Below are 22,197 nucleotides of genomic sequence, written 5' to 3'. Positions count from 1 at the left end.
TCTGGCTGAATCAGAGATTGGGACTCAAGATTGAGAGTTTGAGTCGCACTTATATTGCAAAAAAAAAAGACTTCAGACTCAACTTAATAATGTCTCAACTCTTTGTTTTTGCAACTAAGCTACAGGGGTTGGACCATGAAACTGAAACACCTGGTTTTAGACCACAATAATTTATTAGTATGGTGTAGGGCCTCCTTTTGCAGCCAATATTAGCGTTAATTTGTCTTGGGAATGACATATACAAGTCCTGCACGGTGGTCAGAGGGATTTTAAGCCATTCTTCTTGCAGGATAGTGGCCAGGTCACTACGTGATACTGGTGGAGGAAAACGTTTCCTGACTCGCTCCTCCAAAACACCCCAAAGTGGCTCAATAATATTTAGATCTGGTGACTGTGCAGGCCATGGGAGATGTTCAACTTCACTTTCATGTTCATCAAACCAATCTTTCACCAGTCTTGATGTGTGTATTGGTGCATTGTCATCCTGATACACGGCACCGCCTTCAGGATACAATGTTTGAACCACTGGATGCACATGGTCCTCAAGAATGGTTCAGTAGTCCTTGGCAGTTGTTAGTCAAAGAAAACAACTTGTTTATCCTTTCGTAACTTTATTCCGCCATGAGCATTCCTCCAGAACAACTCCGACACCGCTACCTCCAGTAGCTCCACCTTCACACCCTCCCCACAACCCCCCACAGTGCCCCTAGCGGATGAACAAGTAATACGAACCAAACAAAGGATTAACAATCTCCCACCTTTTCTAAAAAAACAAAAAAAAAACAAAAACAAAGATACATACATTTTTAAGACTCATGAGAAAACACAGCCGTTAAAGATCTTTGTTAGAACAGTTTCAACCTGATAGAATGTGAAATTTGTGGAATTTTCCAAAGGCCTTCATAAAGAGCCTTAAGAAGTGAGGTTGTGGATGCTCCCTTCTTTGTTAAGCAGTCTGCAAGTTGGTCTTTTGTTTGAGACCACAACACTTGATGAACTCTCTTAGTTTGAATCAGCTCTTTAATTGAACTGATTTCCAGCCGTAACCTTTTCTCTGCAACAGACTTAGTTGACTTAAGTGCATCAACAAGAGAGAAATTATCAGTCACACAGATTATAGGTGGAGGACATGCAGTACTACCAGTACTGAGTTCAGAAAAGAGTGTGGAAAGAAAAATGGCATTATCAATCCCCTCAGACATAGCAAGTGTTTCACCTGCCAGAGTGCTTCTGACAATTCTCTTAATTCTCTTTGACTGCCATGAAATGGGAGAGAACTGCCCATTGTCACCCATCAAAACAATGAAGTGCCCGCCTTGAGTGCCCCCATCTGAAAGATTTCCAAAAGATGCACCAGTAAATGTAACCATCTTTAAGTTACTGTCTTCCCCAATATGTTGAAAATTCAATTCAACTGACTTGGCCTTGAGCTTACACACAACTCTGTTTGCTTCATTAATGGTCTGTACTGTAGCATGTTTGAGACGGGATGCTAAATTACTAGCATCAAACATGACATCAGGCCTGCTCTGTCTCGCCACCCACAGAAGTTGGCCTATCTTAGATCTGAGCTGCTCTGTCTCCTTTTCGGTGAGAGGTGAAGCTGACTCTGCTGCTCGTGAGGGTGAGAGGTGTATGGACTCCAAGTGCTGAATGTATGTTTCTTGGTGTATTTGTACCTTCTTACCTTCAGTGACAAGATCTACCCCCACATAGGAAAAGCTATTATGTGCTTCACGACCGACATTAAACTTTGACCTCAGGTGAGGTATGACTGACTCTGAAAACATGTGTGATCCACCCCATATAAAATCATCAACATGACAAGCAAGTACACCAGTTACATTTTTTAGCTCATCCAGCCAATAGAAAACTGCAGGATCAACCTTAGACATAATGCCTCCTGCTTCAATCATGATGCTTTTTACCCTGTTATACCAATACAGTGAAGCATCAGCTAAACCATACACACATTTTTTTAGTTTCCAAAGCACACCTGTGCTCTTGGCCTCTGGAGGAGGTTTGATAAAAATGTCTCTGGACAGTTGCATTCCTTGTAAAAAGGCAGATTTAATGTCCATAGAGTGAAGTTCCCAATGTTTTTGACATATAACTGCCACTAGGAGTCTCAGTGACTCTGAGGCACAGGTTGGAGAGTCCTTTTGTATGTCAGAAACTTGTAGCTCCTCAAATCCTCGTGCAACAAGTCTTGCTTTAGGTATTATACCATTTTCAGTTTCTTTCAGAGTGCACACCCAACAAGTGGAGACACACTTTTGTCCTTTGTCCTCAATTTCTTCAAACACTTGGTGTTGTTTCCAGCTTATTATTTCATTTTTCTTTGCTTCATCAAACGACATGTCGTTACTCACAAAAACATCCTCGTGTGTATCCATATCCTCAGCATCTGCCTGGACTTGAAAATCCTCCAACTGTGACATATCAGCTGATTCACTGTTGCTAGCCACTTCTGCTGGCTCCAACAGCTCCAAGTTAAACCAGTTCTTGTATTTCCCAGTTGCTTTGCCGGCACGCCCCAACACTTTAGCTTTTCGTGAGACACCCTCTGCATTTCTGAATGTCACAATTTGACCTGTCTTTATGATGGTGTTCCCAGTGTGCTATCTCTCTGCCTCTGCATTTACAGGAGCAGGCAAAGGATGATTCTCAGGATTTACTGCAATAGTCTCTTCTCCTACATTCTCTTGAATGATGTCCACTGTATGTTGTCCTTGAATGTTCTCCTCATTGCAGGCAATTTAAGGTTCTTCATTCTCGTGAGTAACTTTTCTCAATCTGAGTTGATGCACTCTGACACAGGTGCCTCCGTGTCTTACAAAAACGACTGCACCATCTTGACCAATCACCACTCCTGGTCCTTTCCATTCTGGACAATCCACTCCTTTGTAAAATACTTTGTCTCCAGTTTCATATCGCTCGTCTATGGGTCGCAGCTGCTTCTTTAGTGCTCTGCGTATCCTTTCTGAACATTCCGCTTCTGTAAAAGCCTTTCTTGCAGCATGCAGGGCTGAAATATGCTTGGCAATCCATTCGCTCTTGGTGGTGCCCTCTAGAGCTGGAGCTTTGTCTATTAATACAGAGGGTAGATTGGGATTCTGCCCAAACACCAGCTGATGTGGGCTGTATCCATGGACACTCTGCATAGAGTTCTTTGCCATAAGGGCCCAGTCCATGGCAATGCTCCAGTCACATCCAGTACTTGCTTTGACTTTCAGTAGGATCTCTGTCAGAGTTTGATTATGGCGCTCTAACAGTCCATTGCTCCACGGACTGTAAGCAGGTGTTGTCTTAACTTCAATATTAAAGTTCTCGGCCATGTCTCTCACTTCCTCGTTATTAAATTCACCACCATTGTCACTGAACAACTTTTGTGGTGGGCCATGTACACTGATCCAATCATGGATAAAACATTTGACTATTTCTGAAGACTTCTTTGTGGTTAAGACACTACCAGCACTGAAACGGGTGAACTGGTCAATAATGTGTAGGTACCAAACCCCAGGTTCAAGTTCGTGCAGATCTACAGCAACTGTTTCATTGTATGTAGATGCCAATGGTAAGCCGACAGCAGGTTTTGGTTTGGTCTTACAATATCTTTGACACACATCACACTGGTTCACAACCTTTTTCAGTAGGCTGTTGTATTCTGTGTCCTTGTTACCAGAACCAGTCAAAAGTCTCTGTATTTTATCAGCAGAGGCGTGTCCAAACTGTTTATGAAGTTTCTCCAGAACTTTCATCTTTTTATTTGTGTTCATCTTGTCTGTTATAGTCAGTATTTCCTCCTCAGTAGCTTCTAATAGCTTATCAGAGTGAATAACATTTCTATTTTCACTGTCCACAATGTTCACGCAGTAATGACCTGAGCTAGTAAAGTCCAGTTTGACAGGCTGGTTGAACATCACTGCACTGTCCCTTTCCATGTCCAAAACGGTCCCTGCCCTTTTTAATGAGGTTTTACTCAGAAGCAGCGGGATGTCAGATGGTACTACTTCAGTTTCTATATTACACTTTGTGTTGCCAATTTTAGCAGGTATCTTTACCTTTTTTATGGAGTAGACGATTTTTCCATCTCCAAACTTGAAGGGCCTGTGACTCTGTATTTCTGTCTCTTTCATACTCTTCACACTTTTCTTTTGTAATACAGTACTGTAGTTGTCCAGCCACTCTTGTCCACAAACTGTCCTAGTGCAAGCAGTGTCAATTATTGCCGAGCCAAAACATTCTGTCATGAATATTTCGGCATCTGTTGGTGATTCTTTGGTGTACAGAGTTAAATTGCACTCTTCCACGTCTTTTGTATCATCAGCAATTTTAACACTATCAGCTTTGTGCGGACAGTTTTTAACCCAGTGAAAAGTACTTTGGCACACTGCACATTTCGACCGTCGTCCGTACTTATCCAGCGGGTTTGTACCGGGCTGCGGTGTGTTGGGCTGTGGAGTTTTCTGATGGGGACTTTGCCGCCAGTACTTGCCTTTTTGCCGCCATTGCTCCGTTGCAAACACGGACTCCTGTCTAATGCCTTCTGCTGCCGCTCTCTGCTCTCTTTTTTTGCCAAATATTCTCTTCAAAGCGGACTTTATAGAAGCAAATGTTACATCTGAGCATGCCGTTAAAGCCAGCTGTCTGTCCATCATGTCCAAACATGCAGTGTCCAAAAGCTTAAAAGCCAAAACTCCGTCAGGTAGCTCCATGTTGTATTTTTTCATGTGCGAGTAACGCTGCTCGAAATCAATAATATAGTCCGCCATCGACATGATAACTTCTTTTATGATTCGATCAAAATCCGAGTACGCCTCGTAGATCCTGTCCTTTTCCTCTTTCAGGAACAAGTCATCTAGTTTGGCGAACAATATAATCATTCCAGTGTCTTTATTTAGGTCGTCTACCGGAATTTCCATCGCCGTGTCCCGCGCTCTTCCAGACAGCGCCAGGGCGACTGCCAGCGCTTGTTTCTTTTTTTTCCAAATCCGTAACTCTCGTCCAAATGTTCATTCTTCCAGCTTTCGTAAGGCTTTCCTTCTTCAAATGTTGGCGGAACTCTGTAGTTACTAACCATCCTCTGCTACCAATGTTAGTCAAAGAAAACAACTTGTTTATCCTTTCGTAACTTTATTCCGCCATGAGCATTCCTCCAGAACAACTCCGACACCGCTACCTCCAGTAGCTCCACCTTCACACCCTCCCCACAACCCCCCACAGTGCCCCTAGCGGATGAACATGTAATACGAACCAAACAAAGGATTAACACAGTGACGTGTCCATCTAGCACAAATATTGGGCCAAGGGAATGCCATGATATGGCAGCCCAAACCATCACTGATCCACCCCCATGCTTCACTCTGGGCATGCAACAGTCTGGGTGGTATGTTTCTTTGGGGCTTTTCCACACCGTAACTCTCCCGGATGTGGGGAAAAGGGTAAAGGTGGACTCATCAGAGAACAATACATGTTTCACATTGTCCACAGCCCAAGATTTGTGCTCCTTGCACCATTGAAACCGACGTTTGGCATTGGCATGAGTGACCAAAGGTTTGGCTATAGCAGCCCGGCCGTGTATATTGACCCTGTGGAGCTCCTGACGGACAGTTCTGGTGGAAACAGGAGAGTTGAGGTGCACATTTAATTCTGCCGTGATTTGGGCAGCCGTGGTTTTATGTTTTTTGGATACAATCCAGGTTAGCACCCGAACATCCCTTTCAGACAGCTTCCTCTTGCGTCCACAGTTAATCCTGTTGGATGTGGTTCGTCCTTCTTGGTGGTATGCTGACATTACCCTGGATACCGTGGCTCTTGATACATCACAAAGACTTGCTGTCTTGGTCACAGATGCGCCAGCAAGACATGCACCAACAATTTGTCCTCTTTTGAACTCTGGTATGTCACCCATAATGTTGTGTGCATTTCAATATTTTGAGCAAAACTGTGCTCTTTCCCTGCTAATTGAACCTTCACACTCTGCTCTTACTGGTGCAATGTGCAATCAATGAAGACTGGCTACCAGGCTGGTCCAATTTAGCCATGAAACCTCCCACACTAAAATGACAGGTGTTTCAGTTTCATTGTCCAACCCCTGTATATCATATTTTAGACTCAAGTCGTACTTACGTCACAAGAAGAACAGACTCAAGACTTGAGTTGGACCTGTAGTTTACATCTTACTTTCTATTTTGCAATTTATTATCTGCCTTGTAACACGTTTACTGTTTGGAGTTGATGACAAAATATTTTAAATGCAGATTTGTATGTTTTGATCAACAGCCTCGGGAACCAACGAGAATGAGGAGAGGGTGTTCCGCGAGAGGATCGGTCCTCGCCGGAGGCAAGGAGCCGTCCGAAGACGTGTCCACCAAGTCAACGGACACAAATTTATGGCTACCTACCTGAGACAGCCGACCTACTGCTCACATTGCAGAGATTTTATCTGGTAGGCAACACATAAACACACCTGTTCCACCTCATTTGCATGAGAAGTTGAGTTTCATTAAACCAGCCTGGCTGGTAATACTGACTCCTCTTGTGTGTGATCTGATAGGGGTGTGCTGGGAAAGCAGGGATACCAGTGTCAGGGTGAGTACCTTTCTGCAGCCCTGTCCAAATTTCTCATGTAACAAAGCACTTAATTTATTATTGAAGCTGGAGAACATGAGAGACATGTTGCTGAGTGATGAATGTGATTTGCCAACATGCAGAGCCACTCATTATCAGTATTACCATCATTCAGAACAAGATTTAATACTTTAAAAAATGCAGAGCAGGACTATTCTGCAAAACAGCTTGTACATTTAATGGAGGTTTTTAGTGCACATGAAGATGGTGAAACACCCAGTGTGCAACCAGAAAATGTAATAGTTTGTTAGTGGAAATTCGTACCAGTGAAGAGTTGAACCTGACACACCAGAGTCACCAAATCCCCCAAGAATTATGTGGGAATTAGAAACCCCAGCACTGAGGTAATTTAGCATTCAATGAGGTTTAAATGCCCTCATCAGTAATTCAATCTGGGCTTCATGGATGGCACATCTACTCACTGATAACGTAAATGACTTTCTTCTTAGACTGCTTACTATGTTTTAATTAAAGTACTTTTTACAAGTTAAACAAATAAAGTCTGGTTTTGGTATCTGAGCAGCCTGGTGGAATCTTGATTATCTTAACAAACCAGCCCCCATTAGCTCTATAAAGCCCTTTCTGCAAATCAGTTGGTTTGCCTCTGCAGGGAAGGTCAGTGTTTGGAACTGCTCCATTCCACTAAGTATATGAGAAAAATTATCCAAAAACAGGGAATTATTCTTTAAAATTGGATATGTTAGCTAAATTACAATAGATAAAATAGATATATACAAGCGTTGGCAGAAAACTAGACAGTTTGTTGGCATATCTCTTTTTGATGTGGCTGATAAACAAACTGTGTATACAGATGCTTAATAATAATAATAATAATATCAATTATAATAAGAAAACTATATAATAAAAATATATTACCAGTGTTGGTAATTGTGTGTTAAATCACAGATATGTACCTTGTATTTAGGTCTGATTTTTGTGAATCATATGAAATGTTATAACTAGTTAACCATTTTCTTGGGTCGAGCCTACAGTTGGGTGCTTAACAGACAGGCTGCTTGTAGCTTGCACCTTGTAAAAAAGCATTACGTTAGTGAGAGTGTTGGGTGGTGCTTCTTTAGTTTTAATAGACTAACTATCCATGTTTTTTACAACTGGAAATATTTCCAAACTCCCAAATTTCTTTCAGCCAGCTGACCGGCAGTGCATCTGAACAAGTAGGACTGCTGCAGCGCTACACATTTATATAGAGCCAGAGAAAACTGCGGTCACTCCGGCACTTTCTATAGCATCTAATAAAAATAGAAAACATTTTAAACAGAAGGAATGGGATGAGTTTCAGTAATGATCGGTCCTTGTCGGATTTTTAATGATATTTTGAGTTTTCAAAATAGCTCTAAATCTCAAACATGTGAAGTGATTTAATTGTACATACATGAAGGTGTTCAGGATGTTTGTGGTCCAAAAAATAGGATTCTAATGAATTAGGGTAGAAAATAAGCAAGCATAAGTCAGTCTCCTTTTCTTCACTCAGTTCTATCTTCAGTCAAACTTTATTTTCCGGTACAAAAAGCTGTAACTTTGCCATACTTCAGGATATGGCCATAAACCCACATTATTTTGAAGAATTTAGATCTTTAAGACATATTTGTTTTGTCATTTCAATTCAAAATCAGCCATCCTTACCCAGCTGTTCAATTTAGATTGGAGCTAGTTAGCACAGCATTTACCATTAATAATAATAGAGATATGCGTTCTTTAAACTCTTTTCTATTTTCTAATGAAGCAGGAGCTGCCAAGCTTTATTTGTAACAGCACAGGTGTGATTTCAATGCATTGGTGCTTTCAGTGTGTACCTGCGTTGTCCACAAGCGCTGCCATGAGCTTATCATCACCAAGTGTGCTGGGATGAAGAAGCAGGAAGACACAGCTGAGGAGGTAAATAGGTGCACACACACACACACACACACACACATATGGAGTTAAAACCAGAGACCTACAAGCACAGTAAACATATTTTCTTCCTGACTGTCTGACATTTTTCAGACTAAACTTTTACTGTTTCAGATCTCTTAGGATCACCACAATTATTTATACCACAGCTCTATAATTTCTGTAGTATTTAGCAGAATCACTGTATGACTTGACTTTGTTTAATTGTGATGCTATTTATTGCCACTCAGGTACTTCACAGCTGGGATGTTGTTCTCAATGTTGCAAGATTCCCCTTTTTGGCCAAACACTTCAAGTTACTTTCATTAAAGCAATGGACGTGTCTCCAAAAAACTGAGCACATTTTCAAATTATAATTTTTTTATATACTGCTATGAAGTAATGGCTTTTTCCTTTCTGCCCAAGTCAGTATAGGACTTGTTTTTTGTCTGGACTTAATTTCACAATTTTTCCAACCAAAACATGTTTATTTCTGCGACACAGAACCCGTCTCCTTCCTAAATGCCACAATGTCACACACAAAATGTTTTTGCTGGCATGCCTTAAAATACATCCACAGTTGTGCCTCCATTTGACTAAAATGTTGTGAAATAACCAACCGGAAGCTTACAAATCCAAGACATGAAGAAAGTAATAGAGATCTTTCTCTGTCTCATTATTCTAGGATTTAACAAATAGAAATTATTTTTGTGATCCTAACAAAAAACATTTAGCAGATTTAATGCCAACAGGGTGAAAAAGGTTTATATTTTTCTATTCAGTGTTTCTAAATATCTGGTTTCAACTGTATTTGTGCTGATAGATGTGTTTGTGTAAAGATCAGTTTTGTCCTAATCAACAGCAACATCATTTCCCTGTTTCTGCTCCATGCGGTCTGAAGAAAATATGCACTCAGAGTTTGTTACTTGACATAAAAAACAACCTCAAACATGTGCGCCCTTCCTCAGTCTAATCCTTGTCTTGTGGTTTCGTGTGGGTGTGTCTCCCTCTGCAGGTGGGTTCACAGCGGTTCAGTGTTAACATGCCCCACAAGTTCAGTATCCACAACTACAAGGTGCCTACCTTCTGCGACCACTGTGGCTCTCTGCTGTGGGGCCTCATGAGGCAGGGCCTTCAGTGTAAAGGTGAGTTTGGGTTCAGCTGGGAATTTACAGTCCAAGGCAGCACCTCTCAATAAAAGTCTAAATAAATGTTTTAGAACAAAAGCGAAGATCAAATCAACATTTTTATTCCAGATTTTGCAGTAAGTACATTTTACATTTCAAATGAATGATAAATTATTTGAGAAATTCGTTTGTAGTATGAGATTTCTTCTTTAACACAATGGTCCTGATTTATCAAATACACGTACAGCAGTAAACCACCGTTGGGTCATATTTTGCTGATTTCAGGATGCATCATTTTAGATGTGTGCATAGAACATACTCAAATCCCATGTCTAGTCTCAGATCTTGTACTTCAGTCTTGTTGTGCAGCAGAGAAATTCAAGGAGTTTCAGTGAACTGATAGTCCACACTTGCACTGAATTCTGTTTAGCGGCGCAGGATTTCAGCTGGTATGTTTTTGGTGGGTTATTTTTAATTAATGATTTTCTTCAACAATTTACTTTGAAGATTAGAGAAGCTGATTGCAGAAATGTATCACAGACTATGTAAACTTCTGAAGATGCAGTACCCTAAATATCAAGGGAGTCTAAAGGAGATATTAACAAATTTGTATATTTGCATACTTCTTGGATAAGATAGAGGAAACTAAAAAAAATATTTGAATTTCTGGAATGGGAAACATTTTGAGACAGCAGTGACTGAGCTCAGAATTTCTTCTGGACTGCGTGTGCGATTAATTGTTGACCATCCAAGTAGAAATTAAATACCACATTAAATACCACAAGATCAAGACCAGTTTGTGGCTACAGGTCTCTATGTGTGTAATTGTGCACCAGAGGTGAGAATTTCCTGGATCAAACTGTTTTTGTTATAAGGTACCTGCCTATTAAGTCGATTTTGTCCTTTGTGACATGACTCAGTTATACCAAAGTCCAGGATTGCATTTAAAGGAGAAAATGTGATGCTGCAAAGAAATAACTCTACAGGTGCTCTCCACACTGAGGTTTATGGAGACCAGTAACTTTCAGTGGGAATTAAGGAAATTAATTGCGCAATACTGTGCTGGACAGATGGGTTTCATTTATTCTGTTGTGTGATGAATGGAGGAAGGACCTCATCTAGCACCTCTAAAATGTGACAGGTAAATATTTATTTTTGGCGAGCATGCGATTAAAATAAGATATGACACAATATTTGCTGAGAGTTTTATTGTCTGAGTGTCAATAATCGTTTTGTGATGCTGTCACTCTAAAATGTATGAGAAAAGTCTTACATCTGTTCACGTCACACATTTGGTGGGACATGATGTTGATGCTTGTTGCAGAGCTAATGGACATTTCTAAAAAGACTACCTGCTGTTTGAGTTGGCGATTTCAGATATACCTCTTAGCCATACTAATAACATCACTGAGTCATGTCTACATGTTATCTGTGTGTTTTCTTTGTGTATTTTGTGATGCGCTCTGAAAATATTAGTTCCTAAATCTGTAGGTTTTGTGATTATAATGAATTAACATTTAAAGATGTTTTTCAGTTTATAAAAGTACAATATTTTACATGCACATACAGTGTTTTACTGTCCGTGGCATCCTGATGGGCACCTGCTTTTGTCTGTCTGTCTGTCCCACCTCTGAGCTCCGTTCGTACCACACAGTCGGCACAAGTCCATTATTTGAGCCACGAAGCCTTTTGTCCAATAGGCCAAGCCTGATTCCTTTCATCTCCCCCTGTTGTTTTCGCAGTGTGTAAGATGAATGTGCACAGGCGCTGTGAGACCAATGTAGCTCCTAATTGTGGCGTGGACGCCCGAGGAATCGCCAAGGTGCTGTCTGACCTGGGAGTCACACCTGACAAAATCTCCAACACAGCACAGCGCAGGAGGAAGGTAACCAGACTCAGTGTGTCGCAAGGAGCCCATCACACGTAGAAATGATCCACCACCTAAAACCATTTTCTAAAAGCAGATCAACTACCTACCAAGGTCATTGTTTAAACCAGTTGGCTGTCCTTAAAAAACAATATGAATGTTTTTCCTATTTCCAGTTCTGCTTTTGCTTTTTACCACAGTTAAATGTTTCATATCATCAAACAAATTTTAATTCCAGTAAATGCAAAATGTGGTTTTCAAAGAATGATTTTATGTATCTAGCCCAACCTGGCCCTATGTGAAAAAACTATTTTTAAGTCATAAATTCAAAGTGATCAACCACATTTTTGGATTCCTGAGTTCAGTTTCCTTAGCCTCACACAGACCTGATTACTGGAGGACCTGTTGACACATACAGTCCCTTGAATAGACAACATGAAGTAGAGAAAAAGAGCTCAAAACAAAACACATCATGCCCCAATCTCAAGAAATCCAAGGATAGGTAAGAATTAATTTAGATCTACCAGTCTGGAAAGTACCCAAAACAACATCTAATTCACTGAAGTACAAAGTCAGTGTTCTTGATTTAACAATAATTGAGAGACTGCAGCAAATTTAGCATCCATGGACAGGTTCAAGAACTCAGAAATTACAAAAAAGAACACAAAGGCCTGTCTCATATTTCCCAAAAAAACATCTTCATGGTTCCCAAGACATTTGGGAAAACATCATGTTGACTGATAAGACAAAAATGTAACTTTTTGGAAGTTATGTGAAAGAACAGCACACCTACAGTCATACTTTGTGGTAGTAGTGTGATTATCTGCGGCTGCTTTGCTTCTTCAGGACCTGATCGACTTGCTGTAATTGATGGAGCCACAAATTTTGCTCTTTACCAGAAAATCGTGAAGGAAAATGTCCAGCCATCAGTTTGTGACCTTAAGCTCAAGCACATTTTGGTTATGCAGCAAGACAATGGTATTCTAGTCTAGTATCTAATCTGACCCCAAATAAGATAAAAGGCACTTTATTTAGTCCCCAGTCAGTTTTTACAGCAGGAAGTACTACCACGATACACAGTTATATATTGAAGTTTAAAAAACATAAAACTGATGGGATAAACAAATATTTGCTCCCTTTGCCAATTTCTTTGTTACATACTACCTGGTTGGTTAAGGTAGCTTTATTCTCTTAATAAATAAAATCATTATTTCAAAACTGCTGTCAGATATTAAGGTTTGGTTGATAGTATGAAACATTTAATGTTTTAACATTTAATATGTTTAAACTCTAAGATGTATAAAATATGGATCCCACTGATTGTTGAAACACAGAAACCTCCCATTTACAGTTTCTCCCAAAAGTATTCATACTCCTTGATTTCTTTCTAAATATGTCAGATCCCATCCATATGTATTTTCCTAAGATTTTATGTGATAAACCAAAACAAAGTAGTCAATGATTGCGGAGTTGTGAGAAAATTATATAGCGTTTTTAAAAATGTTCCCAGTCCAGTTGAGAGACTTTGGTAAGACTTGTCTTGAAAATGTATGTTCCCATCTGTTCTACCTCCAGTCTGTCTGAGGTGACGTACGATGCCAGACCTGATTGAGACTGTTATAGAGAGAAGCAGAAAGGGATATGGGATAGTTTAAATAAAGAAGTACGGACTGTTTTTTTTCTTCGTCATGTGGTTGTGTTGATAAGGCAACAATTGCGACTCATGATTTAGAAAAATATACAGAAAGCGATGGTCAAAAGGGGTGACCATGTTGTCTCTCTGTGTTTCCAGTTGACTCCAGGGCAGGACCCTCCGCAGTCTCCTCCTGAGCTCTCTCAGACGGAGGAGAACAGCTTCAGCCAGCCAGCTGTCCCCACCTCCCCCTCACAGCAGGGTAACACTTTGTACACACACACACAAACTGTTGAGAAATACAAGCAAGCCGACGTAATAAAACCGTTTTAGGATAGGCTGTGTTAACAAAACACAGTTTTTAACTCGCTAATTAAACCAGTAAGAGGTACTCATCTGATTCCAGTAAAAATATTGTGGCTCCTGTTAAGAAATAAGAAGAAAGATGCGTTTCTGTAGATTCAGAGCCTAGACGTAAGTTATCTCGTACCGCCCACCACCATTTGGTTGTCACAGTTAGTCATTATCACACTTTGCAAGCTGAGAAGTCGAAAGTTAACTTTCTCTTTGTTTCTCTTAGTCTTGTTTTCTTAATTTAATTTTTTTATTCATGAGCCAAAAAGTTAACGTTTTTCTCCCTTTAACCCCTTATATCCTTTCCTCCAGTAATAATAATAACTGTGAAAATAAGAATTACATTATTATTATTATTAATAATAATAATATTAACAAAACTACTACTAATATTAATAATATTAGTAATAACCACAATAATAATGATAATGGGAATGGCAGTCATAATTATTACTATTGATAATAATAATCCTGGCATTATTACATTATTATATATATTATTATCATTATAACTATTTTTCTCATAGTAGGTATTATTAGTTATTGTTTATGGAGGAAAGCATGAAGTGATTCAAAAAGAAAAATAACAGCATATATATATATATATATATTATTTTTTTATATATATACTCTTGCACTTAAATTTGAGGGTATCCGTTTTTGTACCACTATCAGATTGTCACGTTATATTGGGATGTTTGTCATTAATTTTTACATTCTGTGAACTCCAAAAAATGATAAATAGCATTTAACTTAAATAAGAAAGTAAGGTGTTTCTTTTTATTACTTATGTCTGATCTGTTTTTCCGGTGACACACACAGGCTTGGCAGAGCTAGAACGCCTGCAGGACGCGCTGTCGCCCGACCAGCAGGGACCCCAATACTCATCTTCCTCCTCCTCCACCAACTCCTCCTCGTCCTCTTCCTCGGCGGCCAGGGAGAACGGACAGGGCCAGAGGAGGACCCTGAAGGACTTTAACTTTATCAAAGTCCTCGGCAAAGGCAGCTTTGGCAAGGTACGACAGTGTGGAGGTGTTTGAGGGGGTTGCTTGTTTGTTTACCGCTCATTATGCTTTAATAAAACATATTTTTGAATTGATAACAGCAGCTGAATCTTTTCTTTAGGTATCCTTTAAACTCTGCACTGTAAATCATGAGGTCTGACTGTGGTTGCATGTAGTATCTAATCCATCGGATATTGGCATTCCCCTTTGGTTCTGAGGTTTTAGCAATCTGTTAGCTCAGTGTGTTAGCCACCTAGCCTGCAAATGTGTTTTGAGATTATGTAGGTGCTAGGGTAAAAAAATGACCAGCACCAGCCCTAAAACCAGGGCCTTAAAAATAGTGTGCAGCTTTCATTCTAAAACCTGGAGAACGGAGAAATCCTGAAGCTTGCAGCGCAAAAAACAATTCAGATGTACAGAACAGTATGCAGACATGTCACCGCACATGCTACCTTCACACATTGGCAGAAAATTGGCTGCAGCTGCATGTGGTGGTTGATCCGCACAGTCCCCGCCTGTAAATACATATACAAAGTAGTATAGAAAGCCGGAAGGCGCCCGTGTGTGTCCAAATAACCATGACATTACATTTGACTCTAGAGTACCTTTGTGTACAGAGGACTTCATGGTTGATTCATTGACTACAAGATGCCCAGGTGCAGTGGCTGCAAAACAAGCCCAAATCATCTCCCCTCCACCACCATGCTTTATGGTTGGCATGGGGAGTTGGTGTTGATATGCTGTGTCTGCTTTGCTCCCAAACACAGAGCTGTTTAGTATGTCTCCACTTTGGTGTCATTGGTTCATTTGGAAGTCATGCTGTCATTGTTTTTTTTAGAGAGGAAAGGCTTTCTCCTGGAAACTCTTCCAAACAAGTCATACTTGTTAGGAAAGTTTGTGTTAGAAAACTTCGTTTTTTAGTAAAATTATTTGTTTCTTACTTTAACCCAAATATTTCCTGATGGGATGTAATGTCATTTTTTTGACAAATTATATTTGTGGCAGCAGCTTTGGGTTTTTTTAAACCATGATTTTTTTTTTATGCTGTAACCAGGTGATGTTGGCGGAGCTGAAGGGGACAGACGAGGTTTATGCCGTCAAAGTTTTGAAGAAAGACGTAATTCTTCAGGATGACGACGTGGACTGCACCATGACAGAGAAGCGCATCCTGGCCCTCGCCCGCCGCCACCCCTACCTCACCCAGCTCTACTGCTGCTTCCAGACACGGGTAGGAGCACAACGAAAGCACGAAGCTTTGATGATTCATCAGCTTGTCTTTGTCTCATGCTTCTGCCTCTCTGTCTCGTCCAGGACCGTTTATTCTTTGTGATGGAGTATGTGAACGGAGGAGACCTGATGTTCCAGATTCAGAGATCCAGGAAGTTTGATGAGCCTCGCTCCCGTTTTTATGCTGCCGAAGTCACATCGGCTTTAATGTTTTTGCATCGGAATGGAGTCATCTACAGGTAAATACCTCTGAAGCCTTTTTTGTTTTCAGCCAAGCAAGACTTTGTCTGTACCTTAGAGCTAACTGATCATCCAATAGTATTATAGGCAAACTTAACCTAAACTTTTAGAATTTTGAGCAAAACATATTTTAAAAGTGATTTTAGCAGACATTCCCACTACATGGTGCTTGCTAAGGTTATTTGTTCAATGACTTCCCTGACTGATTTAAACCACTGGGGGAAGCAGATGGCACTGACCCTCCCCCCTCTATCTGCACCCTGCTCTCACAGGGACCTGAAGTTGGATAACATCCTCTTAGATGCGGAGGGACACTGTAAGCTGGCAGACTTCGGTATGTGCAAGGAGGGCATCATGAACGGAGTGACCACCACCACCTTCTGCGGTACACCTGACTACATTGCCCCTGAGGTGAGCCAACGTCTGTCAGCAAGAGTCTCCGACTTAAATAGTCAAAGTTGTTCAGAGAACTTAGCATAAAATAAAAAGCCTTTTGCTTCAAAACAACAGCAACAATCCTCCATGGGTTCCTATTAATAATAATAATAATTATTATTATTATTTAGTTTTTCTTTGGTATTAATAAAGTATTTTAATTGAATTTCGATTTAATTGAATAAAAGTGAGGCATCGTTTTCACCAAAAACAAATCAGAAAATCTATGTTGGCAACTAAAGAAAAACGTTTTCCTCCGAATTATAAACCGAATCCCAAGTTTTACACATCTCACTGTGTGCTGTTCAGTATTATCTGAAAATGGAATCAGTTCGACCTAAGCTGACAGGCCAGGAGAATAGTCCATGTTACAAGAGGCCCATGTTACTCTGGAGGAGCTGCAAGGATCCACAGCTCAGGTGGATCCCCATCCGCAATGATAAACAAGGTGTTCTCAGGCAGGGACGAGGAAGCAGGTAAGAGTTGTTCATGTGAAGATCGATGGATCTAAATATAGGGCATTCCTGGAACAAAATTTGTTAGAGGCAGCAAAAGATTTGAGACTAAGGAGTCCCTCTTTGTGGCCATGTTTAGATTGTTTTTCTCTATTGTTGGCTTGGCCTTTTTAAAATGCAGTTAATTGTCATTTATATAAATGTTGTAGATGTTCCTAACTTTTGTTTGCTGTCCGCCTAATTTCTAGAAAAGCTGGAAATGCAAAATCTTTCTAAAATGATAGAAAAACTTAAAGTAAAAACAAAAATTAAAGCATAACTTGAATAGATGTTTAAATCTTTCAAACATGGTAATATTAAAGTTCTGTGTATTTAGTAATATTAATATTTAGAAATTGTTTCTAACTTATGACTTTTCCACCAGTAGACTAGTGCTACAGGAGGTCAGATGAGCAATTTATGCTCTGGGTATCTGTCCTTCTTGTTGAAATGTGTCGTTCTGTTGCTTTCAGATACTGCAGGAGCTTGAGTACGGAGCCTCCGTGGACTGGTGGGCTTTGGGGGTGCTGATGTACGAGATGATGGCCGGGCAGCCGCCGTTCGAGGCCGATAATGAAGACGACTTGTTTGAGTCAATTCTCCATGATGACGTCCTCTATCCCGTGTGGCTCAGCAAGGAGGCAGTGTCCATTCTTCGAGCGGTACATTTCATCCAACTCTTATGATCGTCCATCCATCCATCCATCCATCATCAATCCATCCATCATCCATCCATCTATCCATCATCCATCCATCCACCAAGCTTATGTGGACGACCGTGTGTTGAACATGTCAATCTTATCTGTTGGTCATCATCCTGCTTTGTTTTTAGTTCATGACAAAAAACCCAGCCAAGCGTCTGGGCTGTGTGGTGACCCAGGGCTGCGAGGATGCCATCAAGACCCACCCCTTCTTCAGGGAAATCGACTGGGTTCTGCTGGAGCAGAGAAAAGTGAAACCGCCGTTCAAGCCCCGGATTGTAAGAAACTCACACCCTAAAAAAAACAAATTCATTTTAACTTTGTAATCTCACAGGTTTTTGACTTAAATTAAAACAGGACTGACGTAACAATAGTGTTGATCAGTTGTACCTGCTGGTAAACAGTCTGTGGAGAAAAAAACTGCAGAAACAGTCTCTCAAATACAGTCACCATGGCATTTGGGTTGAATGTTAACTTTGTGGCTCTAAAAAAAATCCTGAAAAAAGGGTTCTGAAACATTCTTGATTTTCCAGGTCTGGATAAATATAGAAAAACAGAAACCTGAGTATGGATTAGTTTTCAGACTGTTATTCTTGCGCAATATCTAAAACATAAAAACTTGAATTGATGAAAAATGAAGTACCTCTGACATGTGTATGTATATTTTGATGAAACTTTTTTGGAAGAGAACTTTCAGAAATCTTAAGAAATCAGAAAATGTCATTTTCGTTTCTCCTTTGGCCTGTAGTGTAGACCTCTTAAAACTTGGTCCAGGTCTAAAATAAGGCTTGAATTTTCCCTTTACCTCACGGCATAATCAGAAGCCAACTTCAGGACTATATTGTTTTATGATTGTTGGAATATACATTTAATAAAACCCCCTTAGGTAAATGCTTACTGTTGTACTCAAATTCCCTAATATGGTTTAAAGGTAAAAATTCGAAAAGTTTGAGCTTTGGAAGCATTAAATTATACCTTCCAATTGCATAACAAGGTAAAATAATGTGCTTAGTAAATGCTATCAGACAATATATAAAACAATTTAAAAGAATAACCAAACCCCACCAGCTCCCAACCAACGAAGGCCCAGGAGGGGGCGACAAACACACAGAAAAAATTCAAATGTATCACAATACAGGTACAGGAGCAAGAACAATCAGCAATTATCTCCTGCCAGTGCTAATGTTATAAGCTTAATGCTTTGGTACCATATTCCTCTTAGCCACTCTTCAAAATCAGAAAGACAAGAGAACATGCAATTCAAATAGGGCAGATGTGTGGCAAGTCAGAAAATGGCGACACCAAAATAACAGTTGGAGAGCGATTTCAGGAAAAACTCTTTCTGTCGCAACTATAAATCATATTTACCAAAAGCTGTAAAGTTGTAAATGTGTGATTTGATCAGATAAAAATAAGAATAAGATTTTTCTTTTCAGCACAATCATTCAAGGCGGGTTTCGCATCAAACAGTGGGATGTATTTGTGAATAAAGCACCTCATTCCCACTGTTAGATATGGTGGAGGATCTGTGGTGCTGTGGGCCTGTTTCTCATCTAAAGGTGCCTTGGGGGAACCTTATTACAATGCAGACCATTATTAACTGATTGAAATACCAAGACTGCAAGTCTCCATATCAACCAGGTTTTGTTTTGTTTTTCACACATCTATACCAATAATTGTGCAGGGTGCTGTGTTCTCCTACTACTATTAATTAGAACAGATCAGAGTAATCAGAGAGGTACTGGTTTTAACTTACAATAAGTTACAAATTAGGAATTATCTGTACAGGAGCAGTGACTTAGAAAGTGGAGGTAGCCTTTTTGATCTGAAGGTGTTGGTGTGATGTAATTTGTTAATTATCAAATTATAGTAAAGTTTCTTGCTTTGAATGTTGTTAAGAGTCAAAGTGACTCACTTGTTTCTGTGTGTTTGTGTGTGTGTGTGTGTGCAGAAAACCAAGAGAGATGTGAATAACTTTGACCAGGACTTCACTAAGGAGGAACCTGTGCTGACGCCCACCGATGAGGCCATCATCCGACAGATCAACCAGGAGGAGTTCAAGGAGTTCTCCTACTGCGCCCCCGAGGAGACGCAGACCTAACACACACACACCTATCAGACAACACTAACACCTGGCATGCTTACACTCAGCAGAACCAGAACACACACTCTCTCGGTCAATCTTTTCCTTTTGAAGCTCTTGGTTGTTACGTTTGGAGCATTATTTCCTTGCATTGTGTCGTTCTTGTTGCCTGGGTTTTATTATGAATATGACTATGAAAATAAATATGAACACACACACACACCGCTCTCACACAAATACACGTTGTCACTTTGCTCACTGTTTAGACAGATGGATACACTCACACCGCTTCTCTAACCAGCACCGAATCACACACACATGCACACACACACACACGGAGCGGCGGTGCGAAGGCTTGTACATAGCCTGTGTCGAGTGGCTGTATCGTGTCAGTATCGTCTGCTAGTAAAGGGGGCGTCGTTGCGCATGGACAAGCACCCTTCCTGTGTTATTACTGTCCTTATCGTGGACCATTTAGGGCCAAACACCCTTTTGTGCAATACCATGACTATCTAAATATTTTATTGTTTGTTTGTTTTTTTCTTTAAAAATGTATTGTTCTGTTAGATTTTGGGTGAAATTGCGTTGACTATCACACTCTCTGTCCTCTCGTCCTCTGTACAGTGCCTTGCAAAAGTATTCACAGTTTTTAGGTGACAACCACAAACTTTGATGTAGTTTATTGGGGATTTTGTGTGATAGACCAATACGTAGTAAGCGCTTCTTTGGTAAGTGGAAGGAAATTGATAAATGATTTTCATCCAATTTCTTTGTGCGTTTGCATTCAGCATCCCTAAGTCGATAGCACCTTTCTATGCATTTACAGCTGCAGGTAACTTGGGGTGTGTCTCTATCTGTTTTGCACGAGAGGCTGACAATTTTGCCCATTCTTCTTTGCAAAACAACTCAAGCTCAGTCATATTGGAATGAACCTTAATTTTTAAGTCTTACAATAGATTCTCAATTGGTTTTAGGTTTGTACTTTAACTGGGCCATTTGAAGACATGAATAAGATTTGATTTAAACAATCTCATTATAGCTCAGGCTGTATTTTTAGGGTCTTCTTGCTGCTGGAAGAGAACCCCCACCCCTGTGTAAATTCTTTTGCAGCCTCAAAACAGTTTTCTTCCAGGATAACACTGTTTTTCATCCACGAAGCATGATGTTGCCATTATCAAGTTTCACTGTGGGGATGGTGTGTTTAGGGTGACTTAGAGTATAAGTCTTTCGCCACAAATAGCGAAAAAACATTTCAGTTTTGAACTGATTTTTGTCCCTGCTAAAGGAAAGCAAACCGGCAGCTACCAACACCATGTTTCATGATGGAGATGCTGTCTTGCCACTCTGCCACAAAGACCAGATTTGTGGGGCATTGAACAGTGAGGTTAAAGTTCACATAGGTGGACTCGAATTACTAATTTGCAAACTTTTATTTTGAGAATGATAAATAATTTCCTTCCACTTCACAGTGATTCTACTTTGTGTTGATCCATCACATAAAATCCCTTTGAAATACTTTGAAAATTGCTGTTGTGAAGATATGACAAGATGTGGAATCAAAATGGGCATGAATGCTTTTTCAAGGCTCTGTATGTACAGTGAATGTTACAGGCTATTGAACTAATTATGTGGAGCAGAGAGTTACAGGCGGCCCGTGTAGCAGTGAAAAACTCCGGTGTCCAGCTGTTTCATCTGTCTGCCGGCCGGTGTGAATGGGTTGGCCCATTTCTTTTTTTGGTTTTTTTCCAAGTATTGTGAATGTACATGTTTGTGCGCATGAATGTGAGAACTTTAGTCTCCTCCATGTTGTGTGCAACTTTTTGTTTTCTGCATTCCTGTATCTATAGCAACCACCAATGTTTCACCCACCTTACTTTTCAGCAATTCCTCTTTTCCTTGCTTCTCTGTCCCTCTGAGCCAAAAAACTGCTCTCACTCTTGCTTTATTTTTTCAAAATGGCTCTTCTTTCTTATTGCTCTCTCTTTTTTATTGTTACATTAATTATTATTATTATTATTATTGTAAAGTGTATCTGGAAGATAAGAACCTTTATGTGTAAAACTATAACTATTCCATTATAGGTCTGTTTCAGCCGGTTGTAAGGAAACTTGGTGAACCAGCAGCTAAATTACCTCTCACTTACTCACTGACTCTCTCCTTTGCCCCCCCTCCCTTTGCTGTATCTCTCTCTTTCTCTGAACCACACATGCACACATAAAGAGGGACGGTTTGTCTCATGTCTTGTACAGTGATCTGAAGACGGGCCGGTTTGCTTGTCTGTGCAGTAGAGTCAGTGTGTAGTGACGCTTTGTGCACCCAGGGGTACGGCTGTTCCTGGTCACTCTTATCTTTTACTCTGTGCCAAAAATGTAGTGCAACAGCCGGGCTAGTCCCCGTCTGGTCTGATTCCAATAAAACACTGAGCTGTCTACATCCATCCCAGACGCCTCTGTCTTTTTTTTTCTTTGTGTCATTGCACTTTGGAGACAAAACTGTGGGATGCTGAAAA

The 22,197-nt window shown here is 40.2% G+C and overlaps 1 protein-coding gene across 2 annotated transcripts in view; it reads left to right on the top strand.

Moving 5' to 3' along the window:
- The window catches only part of prkcea (protein kinase C, epsilon a), a 57,767-nt gene extending 35,642 nt beyond the window's left edge, over window positions 1-22,125 (top strand). The window contains exons 3-15 of one of the 2 annotated variants that reach the window (XM_047376942.1): window positions 6,286-6,451; window positions 6,560-6,594; window positions 8,441-8,529; window positions 9,539-9,668; window positions 11,393-11,535; window positions 13,310-13,412; window positions 14,327-14,520; window positions 15,563-15,736; window positions 15,820-15,974; window positions 16,248-16,386; window positions 17,378-17,566; window positions 17,737-17,883; window positions 19,557-22,125. In XM_047376942.1, the coding sequence (XP_047232898.1) occupies window positions 6,286-6,451; window positions 6,560-6,594; window positions 8,441-8,529; window positions 9,539-9,668; window positions 11,393-11,535; window positions 13,310-13,412; window positions 14,327-14,520; window positions 15,563-15,736; window positions 15,820-15,974; window positions 16,248-16,386; window positions 17,378-17,566; window positions 17,737-17,883; window positions 19,557-19,706 (1,814 nt within the window). In that variant the 3' untranslated portion in view covers window positions 19,707-22,125. Of the gene's footprint in view, window positions 1-6,285; window positions 6,452-6,559; window positions 6,595-8,440; window positions 8,530-9,538; window positions 9,669-11,392; window positions 11,536-13,309; window positions 13,413-14,326; window positions 14,521-15,562; window positions 15,737-15,819; window positions 15,975-16,247; window positions 16,387-16,719; window positions 17,567-17,736; window positions 17,884-19,556 lie in introns of those variants that run through there. The other variant, XM_047376943.1, reaches the window with a different exon arrangement.
- Window positions 22,126-22,197: the final 72 nt, after the last annotated feature.

The sequence above is a fragment of the Girardinichthys multiradiatus genome, chromosome 10, assembly GCF_021462225.1.
Source record: "Girardinichthys multiradiatus isolate DD_20200921_A chromosome 10, DD_fGirMul_XY1, whole genome shotgun sequence".
Taxonomy (NCBI): Eukaryota; Metazoa; Chordata; class Actinopteri; order Cyprinodontiformes; family Goodeidae; genus Girardinichthys; species Girardinichthys multiradiatus.
The sequence above is the reverse complement of the archived record's forward strand: the minus strand, read 5'-3'. Positions and strand labels throughout refer to the sequence as shown.